This window comes from Periplaneta americana, chromosome 11 (genome assembly GCF_040183065.1).
Source record: "Periplaneta americana isolate PAMFEO1 chromosome 11, P.americana_PAMFEO1_priV1, whole genome shotgun sequence".
Classification (NCBI taxonomy): domain Eukaryota; kingdom Metazoa; phylum Arthropoda; class Insecta; order Blattodea; family Blattidae; genus Periplaneta; species Periplaneta americana.
In genome coordinates, this window is record NC_091127.1 from 147736776 (window position 1) to 147757542 (window position 20767).

A 20767-nucleotide genomic window follows, 5' to 3' on the forward strand; every position below is an offset into this window, starting at 1 on the left:
AAAAACGAAAGTTTCAAGTAGGATGGGAGGATGCATTCTTTTGCTTACAATATGATGAAAATATTTAATGTATGATTTTTTCACAAATATTACTAGGAAAACGGTTGTATAACATAAAACGACATTATAAGTTACTACATGGTACTGATGAAACATTAAAAGGTTAAGTGTTATTATTATTATTATTATTATTATTATTATTATTATTATTATTATTATTATTATTATTATCATTATCATTATCATTATCATCTCTGTACGTCGATTCTTTTACAGCAGATGTACGAATAATGCGGTTAGATTTTCAATTTAAACTCACAGATTTACAATGTGACGTTAAATGAAAGCTAGATGTAAGGACTTGACAGATATTGAACTTTTCAAATCTTTGGAAAAAAATAAATATTTGAAGCTTCGTTCTTTCGCTTGCTCTGTTGAAGCCATGTTCGCTGTAACTTACGTTTGTGAAAAATTATTTTCAACAATGAAAATAGTAAAAATTAAATTCAGATCACGACTGGCAGACAAATACCTTCGTGATCAACTACGACTGGCAGTAAGTGACATAATTCCTGATTTTGAAACTTTGTCGCAGAGACATTCTGAAGACAGTTAATTTTAGGTTGTGATAATGTGTCCTATGTTTTCTTGTTCATTTCTTTCTTCGTTACACGTCCTAAACATTAACTTCCCCTTCGGTTGTCCGCCTCCCTCCATAGGTGCTATGCACGTTGCAGCTTACACAGTGGCTCGGCGCACCATGGCCTTTTGTCACGGCTGTATTATGATAATACTGTAAATAATTAAAAGAATTTTAGTTTTGTTGTTTAAATATACAGAAATTTGAGCTGAGCAAATGTTACTTTTCGTTCAGCAAAGGAATTTTACAATATTACATTTGTTCGCATCAAATTTCTTCACATTTAAAGGAAAAAAAAAAAAAAACTAAAATTTTATCAATAAATTATTACCATAATACACTCCTCTCTTAAATTGACTGAGTATATTGGGAATTAAATCAATTTCTTTTAGTAGGTTATTTTACGTTTTATCAACATCTAGGTTATTTAGCGTCTGAATAAGATGGTGATAATGCCGGTGAAATGAGTCCGGGGTCCAACACTGAAAGTTACCCAGCATTTGCTCATACTGGGCTGACGGAAAACCCCGGAAAAAATCTCAACCGGGAATCGAACCCGGGCCACCTGGTTTTGCGGCCAGATGCGCTAGCCGTTACTCCACAGGTGTGGCTTTCCCAAAACACACTATGAAATGTTTCGCATAAATAATTTTTATCTCGAAATGGAAGCAAAAACGAGAAAAATTGTATTAAAACTTTTTGTTTGAAATATCTCAAAGAGTAACCGCCCGAGTATGTATGACGTTTTTTAGCTCACATTTAACAAGCAGCCCTTTTTGGTTCAAGCTTATATTCTATTTCATTTTCAGTTGTTCGTGTGCTGGTATCGGTAACTTATGGCGGTCCTTATTCTTTAAATTTATTGTTCTGTGTATTCATCTCACATTTTAAGATCGCCACTACCACTAAAATTCTAGTATTTAGTACAATTCTTACAAAATTCAGACATACGGTAATAAGACTCAGCAGGTATTTGTATACTTGCGTTGCAGATGGATTCCTGACTCACCAAGATGGCTGATAGAAAAAGGACGTGCTGAAGAGGCAAAGAGAATATTAGAGAAAGGAGCAGCATTCAATGGAAGGACTACAGTTATGTCCGACATCACAACTCTGCCAACAAAGAGGTGAGCTAATAGGTATATAATTATGTCCAGAATTTATTACAATTTCCGATAATAGTAGGCTACCATTTTTGTACAAACTAGCCAAGATGAATAATGAGAAAACACGTACACTTTGCACTGCAACTGAAAGCTTGCAAAGAAAGGATCAAAGAGATGTTAATATCATACAACATCATACATTTTATCAACTTTGTCCATTTTATCGTAATATTATTTTATTTAATGTTCAACTTTATGTAATATAAGGTAAATAATGTCAGTACATGCTATTTCACATGTGATTTCATATACATTTAATAATGTAGGCCTAATTGTGCTAACTCTCAACCACACAATATTTTTGTACATGTGTCTTCACATAACTCCCATATCTATGTACCTCCTTGTGTTCATATAACTACACATCTATTGCACACCACCCGAAGATGACCTACTGAAAGATTGAAAATATTTGTGGAATACTGTTACGTCTTATGAGCTGATAAGTTTTTAACCTTCACCTCATTTTAATTATAAGTTGTTGACTGATGTAATTATATAATAAATTCTTTTAAACAACCAAAATTAGCTAATTTCTGGCTTTTTTACTGTGTACATAGTTCATGAAACTTTGATTAATTATTCTGAATTATGTTTAGAGAATAATTAGTTTCAAAATGATTACTATAGCATAGATTATTAAAATTTCACCAAGGGAAGTGAATGCAGCAGATTGAGTTTCCTCGAAGGCAAGCCAAAGTTTTGAAGAGAAAGAGACAATAGGCCACTCATACTCAACATTATACAGGGACATAATTTTATTTTTACTTCAATTTTTATTGTACCTGAGTTTTTTAATGTACTTCACTCCCACCCCTTCTACTAGTGAAGTTCAACCGGCCTCCACACAGATCCAAGACCGCATATACAGTCATAGTAGCCTTACGTTCCAAAAATATGTTCGCGTTTTCCAGTGACGAAAGAACTTTCAATATTGCATCATTTTCCATTTGCCTACGTCGCATCCCGGTTTCCCCCATCTGCTTCTATTCGCCTCTATGTAAATTCTAGTGGCTGGGCTGTCTTAGCTCTTTTCTGAGAACATTAATTTCTGTTAGGAATTGGACGTCTACGTAATATTATACCCATACAATTGTTTAAAATAACTTAAATAAAAGGGCCTCGTTAATAATAATAATAATAATAATAATAATAATAATAATAATAATAATAATAATGATTTATTTTAGCTGGCAGAGTTAAGGCCGTAAGGCCTTCTCTTCCACTCAACCAGCAAAAAATGTATATACATATGCATGAACTTACAAAGAATCCAACAATTTGATTGAGATGAGAGTTACATGTATACAAAAGTTAAGTAATTAACTGTCACGTGATTTCATCCCTTTCTACGACGCTGCGACGTAACCACTTGGACGGACAGTAGATAACATGTCTGAGTAATTTTATCTTTTCGAATCGGGCTGAAGAGAAGATTGAATTTACAGTACGTAAGGTCTTTTTTATAGAGTAGGTACAGAATTATTTCAAAATGAGTTACTGATACGAAGTACGAACCTGGTAATTGGAATTAAGTACAATAGTCTATAGTGCGATAATATACACATTAGAACTGAAGCCTGTATCGAAATGAACGGCCACCATTTTAAAAAATGTGTTTAAATATCCATATTATGATTATTTTTCAATTTAACTTCATTCTCTATAATGTACGCTAATGTGCTGTAGACAGTATAATATAGGCCTACACTGCATAATGAATACGTCCGCATGAAAAGCTCAGTTCGTGAGTAAAAACACTCATTGTTAATATTGTACTGTATTTTAATTAAACAAAAACCTAATGAAAATGATCAAAATCGCGATATTTCCTAGTTTACGTAAATGGATGAACTACTTTTCTTCCCTCCTATACCTAGTAAAGTGATTTGTTTGTATATTACGCCTGTATCATCGAACTCCAGTCGTGGAAGGGAGTAGCAAACGGTGTTTCCGGTTCTTAATCGTTGATCGAAAGGTATAGCCAGGTTAATGTTAGTAAAAATAAAATGATGTCCCTGTAGATAGAGTACAAAAACATATTGCTGAAGTTTAGGGAGTGAGTCTAGATCTTTGCTTCTTCCTTCTCGTCTTCTGCAATGACAGCAGATCATTTTATATTCCGTCCTCTGCTTGTGTGCTGCTGCTCTCTTAGTATGACGGAAACTATTTGCGGTATGTGAGAGGTGTAGACGTTGATTTGTCTTAAGAGATTGTTCATGTTTTAAGGCAGTAAGAAGACTGAAATTCGGTGGGTGGAGCTGTTCCGCAAATCTGGTGACAGGTGGAACTGTATGGCACTGCACATTGTTGCAGCAGCGACAATTGTCACATACTACGGAGCTCTCCTCAATGTGAAGAACGTGGGCGGCCATCTGTACTTAAATACCGCGATTGCAGGTTAGTCACAATATTTAGATCAGCTACGACAATAGAAGCTTGTACGTGCAAGTTTTATATAGGAGGCAGTGGTAGAGCTCTACAGGGTGTTTCAAAAATACGGGGCATAATTTCAGGTATGTATTTCCCACATGTAGACAATCAAAATAGTTCATTACAACATGTGTCCGGAAATGCTTCCTTTCCGAGTTATGGTCTTCACAACATTGAAATTCACCGGAACGTTTTTCTTTCCCCAGTCGTTGTCATTACAGAAGATGTTCAATATGTCCACCTCCTGCTTGAATGCAGACCTCACATCTATGTCTCATTGACCTGCGAACACGATCCCAAATTCCACGAGTATTGCGTATGTCCTCAGAACATGCCACAATTCGATTCCGAAGGGATTCCAAATCAGGCACCAGAGACGAATAAACCAATGATTTTAAATGGCCCCACAAGTAGAAATCGAGAGGATTCAGATCAGGTGAGCGTGGAGGCCAAGCAATTAGGCCACCTCTACCTATCCATAGATCAGGAAACCTTCGATCCAAGTACCAGCGAGCTGTACGACTGAAGTGTTCAGGAGCGCCATCATGCAAGAAGTGAATGTGTTGACGATTGATCAGTGGAGTGTCTTCTAAAACATGAGGTACCGGTATGGTGTTTTCCAGGAAGTTTGTGTATGCCTGCCCCGTAAGTCTGTTTACAAGTACATGGGGTCCAACTAATCGATATCCAATAATACCGGCCCACATGTTGAGGGAGAACCGCACCTGGTGATGAGATGGAACAGTTGCACGTGGGTTTTCATATGCCCATACATGCTGATTGTGGAAATTTGTTATGCCATCTCGTGTGAATTGTGCTTCATCTGTAAATAATACTAAGGCAGGAAAGTTCGGATTTACACCACACTGCTGCAAGAACCACTGACAGAACCTAACTCGTGCAGGGTAATCTGCTGGTGACAGGTCCTGTACACGTTGCAAATGATAAGGATACAACTGATACGTACTCTTTCAACAGTCTCCAGACAGTCGTATGAGGAACATTGACTTGCAACGCTACCTTTCGTGTGCTGATAGAAGGAATCATGTTCACAGCCTCCAGAATCTCCTCCTGTACTTCTGGAGTTGTAGATCTTGGTCGTCTCCTTCCCAAACCAGGAGAGTTAAATTTTCCAGACGGTAATGGAGAGGTACAAATGTCTTCCGATCTGGACATTGTCGCTGTGGGTACTTCTCCTGGTACAAACGACGAGCCAGCGCAACATTGCCGTCCGCCTTACCGTACATGAATTGTATCTCTGCCAGCTTTTGATTTGAATACATGTCACACAGTCTAACGCCTACACAACACTGAATGTAACCTTCGCCTCGGAATGAACTGTCACAGTGCCCTCTTAATGTCTCCTTTGACGGCAACGACCTGCGGAAAGAAAAACGTTCCGGTGAATTTCAATGTTGGGAAGGCCATAACTCGGAAATGAAGCATTTCCGGACACATGTTGTAATGAACTATTTTTATTGTCTACATGTGGGAAATATATACCTGAAATTATGCCCCGTATTTTTGAAACACCCTGTATATTTTATAGAGCCTTGACATTGGTAGTCCTTCACTCGCTCGTACGCGCTCCACTGATATAGTTGCCTCGTTTAATTATTAGGCAGCGGCATTCATTTTAAGATTTGTAGGTCTTTATTGCATGCACCGATAATAAAATGAAAATGCGACGTTGTCACGTCTTGTTTGTTGCTGCTATATATTAATACAACATGGATATGGGCTAGGGTTAATTGCTCAAAGCATGAGTTAATTTGAAGATTATTTATATTATTTAGATTATTTATTTTAAATTAATTATTTAAAGAAATAATTAATGTTCCTCCATAAGGAAAACCGGAAAGTTTGACTTTTTGTAATAATTCTTTTATTGTTAAGGATTGGCCCTTATTGTAAGAACTATATATTTCACGACGAATGTAATTACACGTAAAACCACCTACTTTATTAAATTTTGTGACTTTGTGTCCACGCTTTTTAGGTATCTTAGGTCCCTTTTTTACAATTTTACTGCAGTATTTCTATTTAATTTAAGAATTTTAGATGTCTCCGAAATTTTTCCTTGACCTAAATTGTTTTTCAGAACATACGTGTGAGCATTGCACACAAACGTTTGACACTGCTTACATAATTTTGGTGTATCTTTTGAATTTGAATTGTTATTTAACTCTGATATATTATTATTATTATTATTATTATTATTATTATTATTACCATCGTCGTTATTGACGTTCATGGGTATCGGTTCCGACACTTCACTCGCTTCCCACGGCCTCCACATTTTTATTATACACTGAACTGTAATATAATTAATTTTTACTGTGAATTAGAACAAGACACACTGCTAAAATTTGCAACTCTGGTTTATACACTCCGCGTGGAGTATTGGAGCTGCCTTCAAAAGACTTGACGACGACAATGGAGCGGCCTTCAAAAGACTTGACGACGACAATGGACAGCGACATAATTAAAATTATTGAAACTACAAAGCTTCCGTCCTCTTTGACACCGCTAGCCTACTAATTGAACGTGGCTACTTTACCAAGCGCACCTGACAGGAGAAAGACTACTAAGCAAGGATATACTGCACTCCAAACAAGAGAAAGTCTCAGGGGAATGAGACGCAGCGGGTAATGCTGTGAATGAATGTTGATGTCATAAGGTCATACACGTGGGTACACGCATCTCCATTGGCTAACTCTCAAAGCACAAACCAAAACACTGATACACACATACTTATACTACCCTAGTTACAAAATTAGATCACGATTAATCTCCTGGTCTTTTAATCCCTCCATACAGGAAATAACATATGCAGGAGAGCGCATGTTTTTTTTTTTAACTGATGTTATATCGGTGACATTATCTATAAACTTCGCTCCATTAGGTGATGCAATAGTAAGCACATTCCTTTCACGGTTAATCTTTGGTTGGAGAACAGTACATGGAAGGAGAGAAGCGTAAATCTTCAAACCGTTCCAAATTGAGGAGATGCTCAATTTATGAAATGAAAGAAGCACTTCATGTATAGAACATATAATTTAAAACAAATTATATAAATTTGCGGCCTGTGTACTGTCCATAGGCGGAATTATAGGGAGCATGGGGGGGGGGCACCGCCCCCCCAAACTTGTCTGAACTTTTTTTTTTCTATTAATGTTTGAATTCAAAAGATTTTTCTTGCTTTTGTTTATGATTAAGTTTCTGTACTTACATTGATGAATTAATGTCTTCAGATCATGTGTCTGAACTATAATATTAATTTATTTTAAATTTCTAAATGTAAAAGAATTTCTACACCTCATTTGAGGAATGGAAGCAGTGTAATGTTTCTTTCGTAACAAACTGTACCGGTGCTCATGTGTTAGAAGTCTGCAGGTGTTCAGGCCGCAACTTGGAGAAATATGTATAACATACTGCACAACAATGCAGAAAAAAGAAAAGTAATCCCGGCATAATGTGTAAACTTAATGACCACGGATTAAGTAAATTAATAAATTAGAATTTACATTTAATATGACACCTTCAGGAAGGTAAACTTCAAATAAAAAAGTTTCTGTTAGCACTGTTATGTAGTGTTATTGAAGTATACATCTGTTTTTGTATGAGAGAGAAAAAGAGGCAGATTGTTTTAAGTTATGCCCTATTATAATTTGTAATAGACCTACAGTTCAAGCCCTATACAACTCGGTCCGAAACATCGTGGATGTAGATGTAACACTGTAAGAAATATGCCCCCCGATAATACCTTATTAAATGATCATATTCCGATATACTGTACCACGGTCAAGCTATAACGAGACGAGAAGGTAAATAATGTCCACTATAACCTCGTTATATCGAGATTCTATGGTTTTGCTTTGCCCCCCCCCCCAAGAAAACGGTTCTCTCTCCGCCTATGGTACTGTCCATGTTTGGTAGTACGTAATATATGTTTGTGAATAGTTCTCTACAATGAGGTGTATGAAGCCAAGACTGAGAGCAAACAATATTAAAAGCTGTTTTGCAGCTTCCAAAATCAAAATATCATAGGTCTAATTCAAATACGGTAGAGTGAAAATAATTGAGAAAACAAAGAAAGCCCCTTTTTGCAGAGAATAACTTCTAAAGATACATAGATCTTATTGTTACATTGTTTGAAGAGAGAAAAGGATCTTTTATAATAGAATACTTACCCGGTATGTTTAAAGTATCCATGAAAAGTAGAAATTTGTATGGCATCCTGATAAAACCAAAGCGAAGACAAAAAATTGTTACAAATTTGTTTAATCAAACGAGTGTGTTATAGAATATAATCCTATTATTTTAGCAAATTTTGACTGACGTAGTGTGCAAACCACAAGCCTAATAAATAACTGCAGAGCGTTCGCCTACGGGTGGGGCCAGGAAAGCGGCCTGCCTGCGGTGTCGCTTGCGGGAATCGTCTATCCGTAAGCTTCCGCTTTCTATACTATACTCTGTAGGGTTTGAATTTTAAAAGTTTAGCACTAGTAAAGACTGATGTTTTTGAAACACTAACTTCCTGTGAAACACGTCTTAGAGATTTATTAGGAGAGCGTGTAAATGATGCACTGATTGCATCAATTTTTTCTCCCGTCAATACTCTTTGTTTTCGCTTAGGAATTGTAGCATTTATCGACCCTGTTGTCCTTAATTTGTTAACAAGACGTCTAACAGTTTCTCTACCCTGAATTGGAGCACCCGGATATTTCACTTCAAATTGCCTACGCACCTCTCTACATTACTCTGTTTTCACATATATGCATCACACATAAAACTCTTTGTTCAAGCGTGAATTTTGCGTTTTGCATTGTTAACAAATTTTACGCACACGCTGAATATTTAAGCAACTGTGTCAAGAAAGCGCACTGTACGTGTTAAATACTGCAACATCTGGCTCACAACTGATAACTTGTCGACCTTGATGTCCTTGATTGTTGAGCGTGTCTCAACAACTGCACGCACAAAGCGGTGTATCAATACATGCCGCTTTCCTGGCCTCACCCGTAGGCGAACGCTCTGTATTTATTGTGGTCCATTAAAAATTATTGGTGTTATATTCTTTTCGTAAGGGACAATAAATTCTTGAAGTTTCTTAATTTCGTTTACCAGAAAGATTTAATTAATTTTCCTTAAGTACTAATATTGTGTTAATAAAACTACTATGTAAGTACTGTATATTTTTGGAAATAAAATATATATTTGGAAAAATAAATTAATTGTGCAAGTACGGATTGGTATAGTTCTGCTACTACGATACTGTAAATAAATCACATAGAACGCAATTTGCTTGTTACCACAATATTGTTCAACCATTGCTCTGTACACTGATCCTTTCATTGTCCTCGGCATGAGATATGTAAACAGTCCTTAAGGATAGCACACCTTGGGGGGGGGGAGGGGTGCTGGAATGCGCGAGAGTCTTTGCCGCTGCTGATTTAAATGATAAAAACAATAAATATCACAAATAAATAAGTTTAAACAACCATAAAACTTCAAATTGTAGACATTAATCAATAGACAGAGTTAACAAATTCTATAGTCTTGATTCTATTTGTCCACACCTGTGAGTAACGGTTAGCGCGTCTGGCCGCGAAACCAGTGGCTCGGGTTCGATTCCCGGTCGGGGCAAGTTACTTGGTTGAGGTTTTTTTCCTGGGTTTTCCCTCAATTCGATATCCACTATCGGTGCTGGACACCGGACTCATTTCATCGCCATTATCACCTTCATTTCATTCAGACGCTAAATAACCTAAGATGTTGATAAAGCGTTGTAAAATAACCTACTAAAATAAAATAAAAATTGTTTCTATTTTAAAATCATTACAGCATTAATATTTGCTACCAGAAGACGCTCACTGGTGAGCGAAAACGTTCGTCGTAAAATTTAATAAAAATAAATGTATGAAATTAGATAAGCCTTAGACGGAAATACCATTACTTAAAGATATTCTCAGAGTGCCTTCTTCCACTGAATTCACTGCCGCTATGATTTTGTTCCTGAGGTCATCCATATTAGTTGATAATGGCGGCACAAAAACACAGTCTGACTTATAGGTATCCTACAAGCAAAACAGCTCAGACTCCTCGCGCCGCGCATGCTATACCCCTCTTACCCCCCCCCCCCCTACAGTAGGCGGGATCTTTGATAAGCGGCTACTGGTATAGCTATAACGGCTACGGTTGCGGACATATGCACTCAGAGAGCGGCCGTAACAATAACCAATTAAGTGAATATAACATTACAAGATGTCAACATCGTCCCTTTCTAAGTCACAATCGGTATCTATCTTCACTGGAACTGTCCTCATATTTAAATTACTAGCCGTATCCGTGCGCTCCGCTGCACCCGTTAGAAATAAACATAAAGTAATTACATAATTAAAATAGGACGTTTGATCCGGGGAACATTCGTGTTTGATAGAAGGATAAATCGTTTAATATGTTACTTAATTTAAATTGAATTAAAAATTAAAATGCGATCATTTTGATCCAGAGACCACTCATTTGGTCATAAAAATTAGTTTAGGAAATACAGGAAACGAATATACAGAATAGCCTATCAAGTTTTCTGTGCATAAGAATCTATTTTAATCTTATCTGTCCTCGATTCACTCAGAAGTTACTGTAATAACATTACAGCATTATGTCCATCTAGAGAAACTACACTTTCCAATGGTGAAATAATAATTAATTATACAAATCGGTTAATTTAGCTTCCAATATTACTTCATACAAACACAGAAACATGCTCTGTAGGCTATCTTTCATTGTTGCTGTCCAAGCCCCCTTATAGACGAAGTCATTTGTTTTTTAATTCATTACATGGCATTAGATGGCAGTTATTTTAATTTTGAAACTCATTTATCTCATTAAATATCAGTCCTATCAAACTTTTTCAATGAATAAAACTTATCGAAAATTATTTTTAAAGAAACTTGTGTTATGTAATATTTTTCACAAAAATCAATAATAAGCGAGATATTTCGATTTATTTAATTCAGGCCCCCTTATAACCCCCCTTTTAAATGTATTTTGAATGCCATATAGCCTAAAATCTAAGTTACAACGAACTTAATTTATATTCCAATTTTCATCGAAATCCGTTCAGCCATTATCGCGTGAAAAGGTAACAAACATACAGACAGACAGACAAAAATTTCAAAAAAGGGATTTTCGGTTTCAGGGTGGTTAATTATATATGTTAGGACCAATTATTTTTGGAAAATCGAAAATTACTAGAAAAATTTCGGCTACAGATTTATTATTAGTATAGATAAATATTTAAATTAAAATAAATTAATATTTAATATAAAACGCTATGTGACTCCCTGACTCTGTAGCAATAACACGTGTTCAGTTCAGCACAAGAAGATAATACGTGCGCATGTGCATAGTGTCGGTGGTGTGATTGGAGACGGGGAGCATGCTGGGAAAGGGAGCAAACGTCATCTGCGCGAGACAGTCACGCCCGCTGTACTGTGTACTTGTGAACTCCCTCCTCCCCATCCAGCAACGTTGTCAGACGTCTAATATTGTAAACTTTAATAATTAGTTAAATATTGCAATTAGAAGAAATTGTGTGGACATTTTTTCTTCCTTATGACATTAATTTTATTTCAGTAGGTTATTTTACGACGCTTTATCAACAGCTTAGGTTATTTAGCGTCTGAATGAGATGAAGGTGATAATGCCGGTGAAATGAGTCCAGGGTCCAGCACCGAAAGTTACCCAGCATTTGCTCATATTGGGTTGAGGGAAAACCCAGGAAAAAACCTCAACCAGGTAACTTGCCCCGACCGGGAATCGAACCCGGGCCACCTGGTTTCGCGGCCAGACGCGTTAACAGTTACTGCACAGGTGTGGACCTTATGACATGAACAATCATCAGTTTTGTTTTGTTTGTTGGATGCCTATAACACCACAAGAACAATTCGCTCGGTGTAATGTCCGGGGAACGTGAGGGCCAAGTGTGCAGTGCTCAGTCTCGGGCCCCGTGCAATCTATCCAACATTGAGGCCGTGTGTCATTTTAGAAACTGTCGAACCTGCCAGTGCCAATGGGAACTGACGGATACATTTTGAAAACCAGGGACGGAATTATTGACTCCGGTCATTTCTGTAATCACGATTACGGGGACGGAACTGACATGGCCCCAATTGTACTTAGATAAATGAGAGTATCTACTAATTCAAATGATAAAGAAAGTTGTTTTATGTAAGACGAGAAGCAGGAAGCAAAGTAAACTCTAATGGCATATTTAATGTTTCAGGTCTTGCAGAAGTTGCAGGAGTCCTCATAGGACTCAGTCTCATATTATGGTGTAGACAAAAGTGGGCAGTTCTTGGAGGCGTTCTGATTGTAGGCGGAAGCGCCTGCATAGCGAGCTGGGCTCTGCCAACTCAAGGTGATCATTCTCGTTCTCAATCAGCAATAAGTTTGTGTAGTCTTCTTCCTCGTCTTCAGATTCATTGCATATTTTAGTAACTGTCCTACTTTCCTTTTATAAGTTAATCAGTCGTAACAAACGTAGAGATGTCTTAAAAGACTGTGTTAGAGGAACTGAGATATTACAGTCGCGACGCTGTTATTCCCGGCGTGACTCCTCCTCTTTGCTTACGTCTTAGGAAGTGAAGGCTCTATAAAGTCTAGGTAGGTAGTATCGTTCGCCATTTTTGTTCTTTCGTTGCCGAGCTACCATACGAGGAATCTATTTGCCACACCGTTAAACATTATCATGTCGTAGCTCCTATGATAAATCAAACGGAATGTAATTCAGCAAATAATTGAGTGGCAAATAACGTCTTCGTGTGCTTTCTGCGAACGCCAACGAAATAGCCAAAATGGCGGGCGATTATTTTAGGTATTTATCGAGCCTTAAGAAATGAATAACGTCTTCCTCAGCGAATCACAAGACGCACACGTTTAAATGTAGCCGACCTGCAACGCGATTGGCTGCCGGAAATTAGAGCGACGGGACTATATCTATTGCAGAGACAGACCAAATAGTCGCAGACTATCAGCGTGGTTTAGATATAGTAATCAGGGCTAAGAATTGTGGGCCGTTACATTGCGCTTCTTGCGCCTCTGACTTTAGATACCAGTACGTAATTGCGTTGGTGTGGAGGATTTCAGTGTGTTTCCTTCAGCAGTGAACTTTAGTTGATCGGTTACATTACGACCGAATACTGCTATTCGTAACAGGCAACATTCAACGTCCTGTAAAGAAGAATAATAGCAAGATGCCGAGGACGAAATTTGTAACAATTTCAAATGAGGATTTGTAATAATAATAATACATATTTTGAGAAAAATAATGCTTGTTTAAAATATTACAAATATGCCCCCATTGTTGTGACAGCAATCTGCACCTCTTTGTCGATTCCACGGTATGAAAGATGTTTCAATTCCTGTGGGGAATATGTTGAAAAACACCTCAACAATTGCTGTATCTGTTCCAATAGATCTTTCTATGAACTTATGTTTTTTTCTGTAAACGGCCTAGGGAAACTTACTATCTGCACGACCCTCGTAATTGCACTCGAGTGGCCAAAATTTGTATACGGGCTATTCCATATGAAATCGATAAGTAAAATACGTAGCATTCTTTTAATACTCTAATTTTTTCCCTATTTATACAAGTTGCTGAGGAGAGTGCATTTTCAAAAATATGCTATCGAAAGTCAAACGGTTTTCATACTATTGAGCGACAAATTAGCGTATTTTATAAAAACAAGCCTCTTTCAGCGCTCAGAACTCTGGAAATATTTACTGCAGAACATTGAACTGGAGCTTATTTTGAAGCTGACATTTGGTAGATTATGTTAAGAAGTAATCCTTGTTTTTATTGTATACAGAGCAACAGATAATCTAATTTTACTTACTTTTAGGCTTTTTGCTCATTTGTAAAAATGTAAAAAAAAATAGAAAAAACGCGTTGGTCGTCATTTTACTCCAGTGTTTATGAAAACCTGTGATAAAGCTAGCCCAGCCATGCGCTGCTAGACGACACATAACGTGTTTATGTCTCCTGGCCTCGCTTACCTAGGCTAGCTCCCGCCTCACAGTCAGCTGGTTAGTTCACGCGCGTACTATCTATTTTCTTTATTTGATATTTTCAATACTTTCTTAACAACGTACCATCAGTAAAAAAATATGTGTTTATTTGTACTTTCAATGCGGAATCTAACTATATATTTTAAAATATTTTTTCCTTGGCAAAGGCGTCTTAATGAGGAAAAATCTAAATTTCTCCATTTCCATAAAAAGTAAGAAAATCTGTTTATATGTCAATATAAACTTTAATTTCTCAACATCAAAATAAACCATGATTTTGATCATTGAGTGAAAGGGTTTCGGAGCCACAACAGTTTAAAGTTGCTAATTTTACGAAAATACGATAAATTTAAATATTTTTAATTTAAACACTATGAAGTTCTGATGCCTCAAACTTTGCACAAAGCATTGTATCACAATTCTTACGGACAAAAAAGTTTCATTGTATTTAGAAATTGTAAGGTCAATTTTCTCTATATTTCGGTCGATTTGAGATGGAATAGCTCTTAAGCACTTGTTTTGACATTATTAACATAGTGGAAGAAAAAAAAATAACTTTTTTATCTGCCTCCATGAGAATGTTTGCTTGCCAGCTTACAGAAAACAGTACAGGGTAGTGATCAGCAACATGTTTCGATTACTTTTCTTCTTTCGTTGTATGCAGTAAACAGGATTTGAAACAAAGAAACTGTGTGTAGCTTATATTAACTAGTTCTAACAAATCTGTTATTAGATGACTCGAGTCGTGAGTGGGCAATGCTTGGGATGGCGATGGCCGGACGTGTAGCCATTGCCACTTCTCTCACACTATTGCAAGTGGCATCCAGCGAGCTTCTGCCTCCTGACCACCGACAACTTGGAATATTTTCATCCGTCACATTTGCACGCATCTTTCTGCTTTCAGCACCTTTCATTGGTTCACTGGTAAGTTCTTCCGTGTGTTAAAATGCATCTGATACTTCGTCAACGTCCATTTTTCTTAAAAGAATTTTTACTTTTCTGAGTTTTCTTAGCCTGTCAGTTTTTTTAAGATAACTCATTTTAGGGTAAAGAAAAATAATCCAAAACGATAGTACACCGAGAATGAAAGTAAATAATTGAAATATTAACATACAATGTCTTCAAACGAACATACTTTCATTATTTAATATTATCTTCAAATATTGATGCATTTAAGTACGGTAACATAGTTTCAACGTGAAATACCCCCAAAGAAAACCAAAAATAATGTCATGTAGGCCTAAAGGAAAATATTCCCCAGAAACTAAGATTATTTACGAAAATAAATATTAATTTATGAAATGTATTTCATTCGCAGTACTTGGATTATGAGATAACATAAAAATAACACAACATACTTCGAAAAGTGCAAGAATTTGTGCTAATATTGTAAGCATAACAACAGAACAAGAAAGAAAACTTAAGATTTTATGAAGATGTGGTGGCAGCACTTGTAGTAACAGATGACTGAGAAACGTACAGTAGTGGCAAAAAAACCGGATCGATCCTTGTAGCTGATTTCAGAGCCTTGTTCACTCCAGAGCACGATAGACTGGTAACTAAGACTTTCGCGGTTCGAATCCTGCCTGGGAAGGAAACTTTTGTTTTTGTTCCTTATTCAGATTTATTCCCAATACTTTTCGATTGCTAGTAAAATTCATGTTCTGGGAATAATAAGTTCATTAAGTAGTAAAATATCGCTGCAATTGAGCGTATTCCGAATCTCACCGGTGAGCAATCCGATGGCATCACGGTGTTCCGAATTCCACCGATGACGCCATTGATGCTCCACCGGTGTCGCACCGGTGCCATCAACTTGCAGAGGTGGTAGCAGTCTCCATCAGCCGCCATCAGTGAAATGTTAAATGTTATGTTTTATTTAACGACGCTCGCAACTGCATAGGTTATATCAGCGTCGCCGGATGTGCCGGAATTTTGTCCCGCAGGAGTTCCTTTACATGCCAGTAAATCTACTGACATGAGCCTGTCACATTTAAGCACACTTAAAAGCCATCGGCCTGGCCCGGGATCGAACCCGCAACCTTGGGCATAGAAGGTCAGCGCTATACCAACTTGCCAACCAGGTCGACGCCATCAGTGAATCTGATTGGTTCTTGTATAGGGCGGGAATTAGCAGACGAATAACATCGTGCACTGTTGTGTCATGGCGGTGTGTTCTGCTTTGGTTCTGCTGTATTGTTTGTAATGAGCACAACGTAAAAACAATATGTTAATGGTTTATGAGCGAACATGTCAACGGACCCGTTATTACTACCGGTTCAAGAAATAAATTGTTTATGCTATCTTTTCTTTGAACGAGATGGGAGTACGAAAATTTCGCAAAATTTTGCTAGCGTAGCACAGACAACAACTTATACAGTCGCCATGACAGCCATCGATCCTTCCAGCAGTTTTGTTCCTTATTTCGCTGCAACGTGACGTCATTGATGCCACCGGACCGGTGAGATTCGGAATATGCTGATAGAAAAGCAAGCCGATGGCACAGGTGCGACACCGGTGGAGCATCAGTAACGTCATCGTTGAAATTAGGAACACCGTGATGACATCGGATTGCTCAGCGCTGAGATTCGGAATATGCTCGATGCATCCCAAAACTGACCGCTAAGCTCAACTGATGCATTCCAAAATTTCCCCTTGCGCTCAAATGATGAACTCCCGAAAAGCTATACCTACATAATGCATCAAATTTAATACGATTCTAAATAAAAAGAATATATGCTCAACCTTGAACATTTCATGTTGAAAAAAATATAACAAAATTAAGGTGTTGGAACACATAACCTTAGGAATGGGAGAAGAATTCCAAGAGAGGTTTTCAAATTTCACTTTCGGAAAAACAGAGGACGAGATGAACTCGGGAACGCAAAATATATTTTGCCTAATTCTAGTTCTGTATACAGTGATAAGGTTCTACTCGTAGAAGTGATAATTCGCAGACATTTGAGAAAATTTAAATGACTATTACACTCTTACTACGTCATACTACTTTTGACCAATAAAACGGTACGAAAGGACGTATTTCAACCAATCATGGCTGCTTATCGCACAATTTTATCGCGTCCCTAGCATTTGTTTAATTTTATCGCTTCCCTAGCATTTGTTTCTTTGTTTGCCAACATTTGAAACTGCGCTGGTCTGGACGTCAAAAATATATATAAAATTACAAACCACTCCAGTCGATGCACAGCAGTTTCAAATATGACTCGCATTGGCATTCAAGAACAAGAATTAATAAAAATCACTGATCATACCTATGCATCTTCTGAAATCCGATTTACAAATAAATGAAGAGCACCATTCGGAAATCCTGAAGAAGTTGAATACACCATGTAGGCCTAAATCAACGAGTTCCACTTCTATTACGCACACGTCCAATATAACATCAATTGAACCACCAACCACATTCAAATTTGAAAATTGTACATTCAATAATTATTCCTTTCAAAATTATTCATGTTTATTTTTTATGTCATCGTCGTTAATTAAAACTTTTCTAACACTTGTGTATATTAGTTAGGTTATGTTATAGCTTCTGCTCAGAGAGGATAAAAAGAACTTCTGCTATATGATATTATGGATAGTCATGTATCAGAGATTGTTTAATATTAAGATTTATTGAATAGTAATCATTACAGTGTCTGTATAAAGACACTACTGCCATCTAGCATGCATCTAGCGTAATATTTGTAATGTTGAGATGGTACAATAATACATTTGAAGACAGTTGTATTTTCGTAAGTCAGTTAATATTTTATTGTATTGGAGTACTTCGTTACTTCTAATCTTTATATACTTTCTTCTAATCGTGTAATAGTCAATTAAATCCCACTCGAGTTTTGATTTTCTCTAGATAAATCAAAACGTCTAGTGAGATTACTGTTGATAAAACAGCAAACTTATGAATGCAATTAGTACACCATTAATTTTAAATTAATTAACTATCTCATTTGTACTTAATAAAACTATATCGAATTACTCTATTCCTACTTATGCAGCAGCATGTATTGCAAAGAACATCGTATAGAATTTTAAGAACACTCATGAACTTTATTTATATCAATAAATAAATTAAAATTCAATAGCTAGTTGAAAAGTAAATGAATACGTACAGTGATGATTAGATGGATAAATAAATAATAAATTAATAGACAAATGAGCCAATGAATGCTCAGTCGATGGAGGGATAAATGAATAGAATTAAGAATTGAGAAAATATGATGAGGATGAATGCTGTATCTCATTTCTAATCCTCGGATTTTCAGGCAATGTATGGAGACTGTGTGTCATTAAGTGCTTTCGGAGCCATCACGTTCGTGGGTGGATTGGCAGCGTTGTTCCTAGGGCGGCCCAGATGCAAAATATTTCACTCTAAACAGCATCAAATGAACAACCTCAATATACAAAACGTTTGGAGTACTGAGTCTACTAACAAGTAAGACTATTCAATATTATGAAATTTATTTCACGAACATAGAGATTTCCTAAATGATTGTCGGATTTTGACGAATTTATTACTCCTATATTGTATGTATGTATGTATGTATGTATGTATGTATGTATGTATGTATGTATGTATGTATGTATGTATGTATGTATGTATGTATGTATGCATGCATGCATGTATGGTAGCATGTTTGATTGAATTCTTGTCTGCACTGAACAAATGTTAAGCTTTGACTATTCCAACCACAGTAATGCAAAAACAAGTGCTTACTTAGGTATACATTAGCTGTAGCTGCTCTATCTATTTGGACCGATCACAACTCTTAACATGAACTGCTTATACCACGAGACCGCGCGGTCGCTCACCTCCTCTATACTACAGTACATCGGCAACCTGATTGCATGCTGCGTGTGGCAATTCAACAAAGTCTACTAATTACACTCAATAATGACAATAATAATAAACAATTAATAAAATATACAATTAATAATAATAATAATAATAATAATAATAATAATAATAATAATAATAATAACAGGGAGCACCCTAAATTAAATGAAGCACGATCACTTAAAATAACATTTAAAGTAAATCTAATTTGTATCTCAACAGTAAGTTCGAACTAAAACCCACGAGTATGATGTGTTCATACCTGCACAAGTACCTTTCAGCACTACACTCATTTCGCTATCAACTCACTCACTGCACTGAAACTACGACACATTTCACTGATATTATCCTGATTTCACTAACACTTCAAAAGTATTTCACTGTTCAAATACTTTGCACTGGTACTATAAACTATGAAGCTTCACTGACAGAAACACACTTCACTTACACAACACACTTCACTGACACAAAACACACTCACTGACAAAACACTTCAATAACAAAATATCAATTACATCCTTTAAATAATGTGTATAATATACTACTGTCTATTAGTAAAGTCCTTAAGCCTATTTTTAAATACATTTTTAGTTATTGGTAAAGCCTTTAGTAAGTATTATTCAATAAAATACCATGTCTGCTATTCGGAAACTGCCCAGGTTCTGTGGTGGTTAACCCTTGATCACGAGCTTAACGTTCATAACATGTAGTTAGCCACCGGCGTAGCTCAGTCGGTTGAGACGCTTGCTTGCTGATCAGGAGTTGCACATAGGCGTGGTTTCCATTCCTGCTTGGGCTGATTACCTAGTTGGGTTTTTCCCGAGGTTTTCCCCAACTGTAAGGCGAATGTCAGGTAATTTATGGCCAATCCTTGGCCTCATCCTGTCAAATACCATCTCGCTATCACCAATCCCATCGACGTTAAATAACCAAGTAGTTGATACAGTGTCGTTAAATAACCAAGTAAAAAAGAAACCTCCGCCAGGAGACAGTTTTTGCAAAATGGTAGCTACTGGTAGTGAAAAGAAATTTTGTCTACTTGAATTTCTTGAAAAACGAAGTCTGTTACATTGATTTAGCGCAGCGTTGTCAGACAGAGACTAAACGGAGCGGAGCGCTCCTCTATGACTCGTTGCGTGCTCCGGTGTTTCCACAGACAAAGGCAAGTTCACGCTCCGACTGCACTCTCTAGCTCCACAACCGGTTTTGGAGCTTACAACTCTGACACTACTGATTTAGCGGCATGTTTCTACAAAGTGTCACAAGAAGGCACTTTCAGACAATTCTATATGAAGATGGTATAATCATTTCCACGGATCAGTATGCCTGTGCAAGAGGAATAGCAGAGGTCGACTGTCAGATTCATAGGAAACAGTAGAATGCATATTATGAGAAGTGTATGTACTGAGCCTGAAAAATATTTTCCTGCAATTTCAAGGGAACTGGAGTGTTTTAAGAAAAATGCTTAAACCTGCTTCAGGTCCTAAAACACAACGATCATCGTGGAAGACGATCTTCTGCACTAGCAATGAGAAATTGTTGGGTTAAGATGATGGACTTCTAGGTAAACAGATATTCACGGATGAGACTACATTTCAC

At 36.9% G+C, this 20767-nt stretch overlaps 1 protein-coding gene across 2 annotated transcripts in view; it reads left to right on the forward strand.

Moving 5' to 3' along the window:
- The window catches only part of LOC138709437 (organic cation transporter protein-like), a 181785-nt gene that overhangs the window by 156917 nt on the left and 4101 nt on the right, over positions 1 to 20767 (forward strand). For both annotated transcript variants that reach the window (XM_069840200.1, XM_069840201.1), the window contains exons 7-11: positions 1633 to 1767; positions 4040 to 4206; positions 12530 to 12664; positions 15047 to 15237; positions 18597 to 18766. In XM_069840200.1, the coding sequence (XP_069696301.1) occupies positions 1633 to 1767; positions 4040 to 4206; positions 12530 to 12664; positions 15047 to 15237; positions 18597 to 18766 (798 nt within the window). The remainder of the gene's footprint in view (positions 1 to 1632; positions 1768 to 4039; positions 4207 to 12529; positions 12665 to 15046; positions 15238 to 18596; positions 18767 to 20767) is intronic.